Source organism: Pyrus communis, chromosome 6 (genome assembly GCF_963583255.1).
Source record: "Pyrus communis chromosome 6, drPyrComm1.1, whole genome shotgun sequence".
In the NCBI taxonomy this organism is placed as follows: Eukaryota; Viridiplantae; Streptophyta; class Magnoliopsida; order Rosales; family Rosaceae; genus Pyrus; species Pyrus communis.
This window is the reverse complement of record NC_084808.1, coordinates 16,074,089-16,079,637: the sequence shown is the minus strand read 5'-3', so window position 1 is coordinate 16,079,637 and position 5,549 is coordinate 16,074,089. Positions and strand designations below refer to the sequence as shown.

Here is a 5,549-nt window from a genome sequence, read left to right as displayed (position 1 = left end):
GGTTGAATTAAGCTATGGAAATGGTTGGAGGCAGCTAATGCCGTGAGGGAAAAGCTTCCCTATCTCAAATTTGGGCTTATGTTTGGAGAAAGTTTCATCTGCAAAGAAGGCACATACCAGTATACCACATTAATCTGAATAGTCTCACGTTTTTTGTATAATTGAGTGTCAAGATTGTCTTGAGATACATCAATCAACTTAAGTCAATGTTTACATTAGAATTACAAAAATTGTGAATCGGTATGAAAAGAACTGAGTGTGAAAGAAAAATAGGTATAGGATAAACAATTTTTTCTTGGTTATCACATACCTAATTTTTCATGCATGACAAACCTAAAAAGCGGAATACATATGGCTATATTTTTTTCAAGTTTTGATTTTTTTTTTTAAACAACGATATTATCCACATGAAAGGATTGAAGATGGGGAGTAGACTAAGTTTCACAATAGGTTAGCAATAATGTGGTTTAAATTCGTCTTTAGCGAGTATCGAATCTAAAATCTCTAACTTATAAGCGAAAATGAATATCACTAAACTGTAATACTAAGATGTTTTTTTCATTGAAGTTCATTTTTTGTATGTATAGTTATTATAATTTGCAGATTACTGAATATAAATAAAGGAAACAAACTCAAGATCAAACTCAAATGATAAGTTTTGTTCATCTCTAAGATTACATTAGGAAATGTTGAATTATCACTATATTACGAATTTCACCTTTCTAGTCAAAGGATTTTAGGCAAGTAGTTATTTATCACAGTGGTGAAGAGATATTGAGTCCTTACATGATGATGTGAGTTCAAACTTCATCGATAACTAATCTAATATGTAATCTAATAAAATCTATCATTTGAAAAAAAAAAAAAAAAAAAAAATCAAAGGTTTTCAGAACCCGATCGATAGGAGATTGTTGGTCATACTTGGAATTAAATAATTCTGTCACGTGAGCTTTTCCCGCCCGCCACCCTTATCCAATTTTATTACATGCATTTCAGATTTTGTCAACACCTATCATCTAAAAGTAGGTACATCGATCGTACAGATAATAAGATTTCATCAACGTCAATTAAACTGACTTTGTTGTTAATTTATTATGTTGACCGAATACCATTCTTGATTTTCATACCAAATATTATTTTTCATTTTGCTTCTTCAATCTTCAAGTTTATCAAAACGAGTAAATATGATTATTTGATTTAGCAGCATCCAATCTTTTACTAGTAAAAAACAATTTTGGATTCAAACGTATGAACAGTAGTTGATTATGTTTTCCCATTACATTAATGAAAGCAAACAACCTACATAATTAACATGCAAATAGTCAATTATAACCAACCACAAGCTATCCAATGATTCACTATAAATATGCATCGATCTCTACCTCATACCAAATACATCACAAGCAATATTTACAAGGACACAGAAATATATATTCATAGAGTGAAGAAATCTGCATTTATTCAAAATAAAACGCGAATATGTCGTCTGAGTGTGAAGGTAACGAACTAGTTCGATTGTACAATTCTATAAATTCCACTAATATAAATTAACTTATCAGCTTGTTGTTTATTTAGAAGAACTTGTTTAAGCTTATCATGGCGTTGTTTAAACTAATGCAGGTAAGGCTTCATGGCCTGAACTATTGGGGGCTCAGGGGACAGTTGCAGAGGCAACAATTGAGAGGGAGAATCCTTTGGTCGACGCCGTGATTGTGCTACAAGGAACAAATGTCACCCGCGACTTCCGGTGTGATAGGGTTCGTGTTTGGGTCGACGTAGTCGGAATTGTTGTCGACGTCCCTGTAATTGGTTAATTCAGAACGCAAGGGCACTTCAGGGGCGACTAGTTCTCTTTTAAAGAAGTGTTTGAAGAAAATTATGTGAAATAATGGAACAAGGAGCTCTATAAATTCTCCATGGATTTGTACTTTTTTCTTCTTCTACGTATTCTACATGAAGCTAAATAAAATGGTTGCAAATTATTTTCTCCTAGTTCTTATTTTGGAACCCAATCTGAAAAACCATCGGGGAGGCCGAAAAACTCTACTATATAATAACGCTACTGCACAACCGAACTCTTTTTTTTCCAGGAAAAATAAGTCCTACCGAAAGCAAGGACCATGTCCAAACAAGTTTCTACAAATATAACATAACTGCACGAGGGGGAATCTAAACAAATACCGTATCATCAATCGTCTGAAACTCGAATATTATATCGGCGTGCCAAACGACGAGCAGTTCCATCAGACATCACGCTATCTACCATTTCATACTTCTTATAATTTGCTTTTAGGGTCTCGTTTTGCATCTTTGCAAGCTTCTCTTCTTCCTCCAGCTGTTTCTTGAGCAAAAAAGCAGCTTCTGCAGTATGCCTTCCATGCAGTTCCTTCAGTTTCTTTGCCACTTCAAAGTTAGGATCTTCCGGCTCCAACCAATGACACTCTATCCGTCTTCCAGGCATAGCAGGGCGCTCATCAAACATGTTGGCCACAGCAGGACGTGCCCTCACAGGCCTTGGCATCCCCAAAATCATGAAAGGGAATTCCGCTATCTCCTTGACAATGACACTGGCTTGCTTCGGATTTTCCATCTCCACCAGTGCACAGTGTGGGATGTTCCTTGATTCCAAGTAATTTGGAATGAACTGAACACTTTTCACATTCCCAAACTGAGAAAGTGCAGTTCTCATAACAGATTCGGTGACCTGGGGTGAGATGTTATCAAGGTAAACAGTTCGTTTGACCTTCTCCTCAAATGCAGCATACTCAGCTTCTGAAGTCCCCATATAATACAATGCGTGGAGAGATCTAACAAGAAACAAATTTCACAAAGTGAGACCAATTTTACAAATTACAATTTCAATCCAAAACAATTATAAAGTACACTGAGCATTAGGGGTCCAGACTTTTGTCAAACATCATAAACTCCAGGAAAAATACTGACCATATACATGTCCCTTGTGAGAAATCCACATGGAATTGATGAATATAAAGACATTATTATACTCCATTGCACCCAAAAACAAGTCTTGGAAATTGGAATCATGCTCATTACCTTTGAAAATGACTAGTGATATACAGATTGCGTACACCACAAGATATCCAACCCAATTGGAAAATCAAAACAATCTCAAACATTATGAAGAAATTTCTGATTTGTAAACATCTTTCTCTGAATGTAATAAATGGATTCATGACAAGTATCGTCTTATTGCAAGAAATCTAATCTAATTGCAGAATTTAACTAATAATCATCATCCTAAACAATGACACTGATCTACACAAATGCTACCCTCTCCATAGACATGTTGGAAGAAGTGGTGATTACCAATTAAAAAACATTGCTAGTAAAACTGATGTTATGGTTCATTCATTTTAAAACTAATGCACCACATGGGTATATCGCTAAAGAATTGCCAATTGCACAATTCCTTGTCTGGATAGGTAAAATGCACACTTCCTCCTATAAAATTTAACATTGCTAACAGTTAATTAATAATCTTAAAGGTGTTAAATTCATGGTGTCTAGCTGAACCAAACCTATCTAAACCAGGACAGTTTTGTAGTGTTGCATCATAATTCATGTTCAAATAGTCAAGACCTCTAGTCCTTGGCACTGACCCATGTTGTGCCGTACCAAACACTAAACAGTCCTGTTTTCTCGAGTCTTGTTTTTTTGTTTAGAACTACTTACATTACATTATTCTTTTCTATAATTGGGAGCTAAGATTGTCTTCTTTAAAGAAATGAAACGGGGAGAAAAAAAGGACAGAGATACATCAACGTCACACGAGCGTCATCTCTCCTTTTTAAAATTTTAATTTACATGCGTTTCAGATTTTAGCAATAGAATCAATCAGCTAAGTAGGCGCATCATACAAACCACATTTCATCTGCATCCTACTGATTTTACTGTTTTATTGACGATACTATTCTCCATTTTCAATACAAAACACTATCCTTCATTTCCTTCTCACAAAGAACATAAACAGAACAGATAAATTCAGTACATTTTCAATTTTTCTTCATCCAAACAATACGGGGCTGAAGATCAATACCTCGGCAAGCAGCAACAACTCAGCAGCAGCAGAAATTTCAAAACCCCTAAATTGAAACGGAAATTAGTACATTTCCTTCTCAGAACAACCCTCTAAAACAGAACTAAAAGCCCCTAAATTGGATTCAGAAAAACCCTAATTTTTCAAACCCGAAATTCGGTTAGAAAACCTCACATTCAACATCTATAACGCACATGCAAACACAAAGTGAAGTTTAAAACTCCAATTTAGAAAAAAATTAAAATCCTAAATTCGAGTCATAAAACCCTAACTTCAGGAAACTCTCAATTCAAAATTCCAAAAAATAGCATAGATATTAGAAAGATACACAGAATAATTACCTTAGATTCAGCTTCCAACTCTCTTATGTAGCCTTCAGAATTCCGGGTTTGGGGTTTTTAATTTCGAATTTTGGGATTTTTAGCCAGGGAAAGAGGGAATTGTTGGCCAGGGAAAGAGGGATTCTGGTTCAGCGAAGGATTTAGGCGTCGCAGTGGTTCAGGAGCCCGAGGAGAAGGATTGGGGAGGCCGTCGACGGCGAGAGTCGAGACAGCGCAGGGCGTAACAGACTGAGGTGTTAAAAACTGAGAAGAGATCCTACGGCTAAGATTTTAATCTGACTAAATATATATAACAGTAAAACTACAAAGTAAAAATATTTTACTACTTCCAACTTTAAGAAGGTTTTTCCGGTTCCCAGAAGTAGTGGATAATCTTGGTTTGTCATCAAGTATTATCATTATTATTTTTTTTTAAGAAACAAAATGATTCCATTAAACAAACTCAGTTACATGATTCGTGAAAGAGGATGTCTTAAATAAGGTCAAGTGTAACCTATTTACACACTGTCGCACCACTAAGTGCAAGTGCGAACTTAGCAAGTTTATGGTGCTCCATTATAATTTATAGGAACAAACTGAAAACTATTATCGTGCATTTGGATTGCCAATTCTTTATCATCATCCACCAACAATCCAACGTCCGAGTTCAATGTTTCAAGTTATAAAAGCGAACCACTCCCGAAAACCACCGTTTTCAAACCATGATCGCACGCCAATTGTAGCCCAGCACTTATGGTTAACAGCTCAGCACGATCCCTCCTCCTAAGCTCCATCAGCAACAAATTACCCTGCCCAAATATTGTTCATTTTATTTATTAGTTTTCTTTCGAGGTGATTTGCTACCGGCCGTTGGGACGGAGTCATTTGATTGTTTTGTGACTAAAAAAGAACACAGAAGAATTTTTTTTTAATTCTTTTTTTTGTTCCCTGGTACTCTTTGGCGGCTGAATACTAGCATATAATGGTCAGGTCAAACGGCACCAAAAATTAATCAGAATCTGCCCGTCAGAAACGTGGGGAAGGGGGTAACAGGGATCCAATGCATATAGCTCAGATATTGTTCTTTCTCGATAAGACTGAAATGTCTCCAGGTAACAGCTATATACAAGTCCACAATGAGAAACGGTGGCAAGTAACAGCGAAAAGTCTAA

The 5,549-nt window shown here is 35.9% G+C and overlaps 2 protein-coding genes across 4 annotated transcripts; one reads left to right on the top strand and one right to left on the bottom strand.

Moving 5' to 3' along the window:
• Positions 1–1,359: 1,359 nt before the first annotated feature.
• On the top strand, positions 1,360–1,982 carry LOC137737572 (glu S.griseus protease inhibitor-like). Its single transcript, XM_068477100.1, has 2 exons — positions 1,360–1,498; positions 1,621–1,982. Exons 1-2 carry the CDS (start codon positions 1,480–1,482, stop codon positions 1,812–1,814), a joined length of 213 nt encoding a protein of 70 aa, XP_068333201.1. The 5' UTR covers positions 1,360–1,479; the 3' UTR covers positions 1,815–1,982.
• Positions 1,983–2,063: 81 nt separating this feature from the next.
• LOC137737571 (ASI1-immunoprecipitated protein 1) lies at positions 2,064–4,645 on the bottom strand. Of its 3 annotated transcripts, none has more exons than XM_068477097.1 (3): positions 4,399–4,645; positions 4,010–4,103; positions 2,064–2,807 (listed from the first exon to the last, which is right to left on the bottom strand). In XM_068477097.1, exon 3 carries the CDS (start codon positions 2,783–2,785, stop codon positions 2,189–2,191), a length of 597 nt encoding a protein of 198 aa, XP_068333198.1. In that variant the 5' UTR covers positions 2,786–2,807; positions 4,010–4,103; positions 4,399–4,645; the 3' UTR covers positions 2,064–2,188. The 3 variants fall into 3 exon arrangements, with proteins under 3 accessions (XP_068333198.1, XP_068333197.1, XP_068333200.1); XM_068477096.1 differs by having other exon boundaries at positions 4,058–4,103; XM_068477099.1 differs by lacking the exon at positions 4,010–4,103.
• Positions 4,646–5,549: the final 904 nt, after the last annotated feature.

Excerpts from the sequence above, each read along its gene's own strand:
- LOC137737571 (XM_068477097.1), bottom strand. The coding sequence starts at position 2,785 with ATGGGGACTTCAGAAGCTGAGTATGCTGCATTTGAGGAGAAGGTCAAA.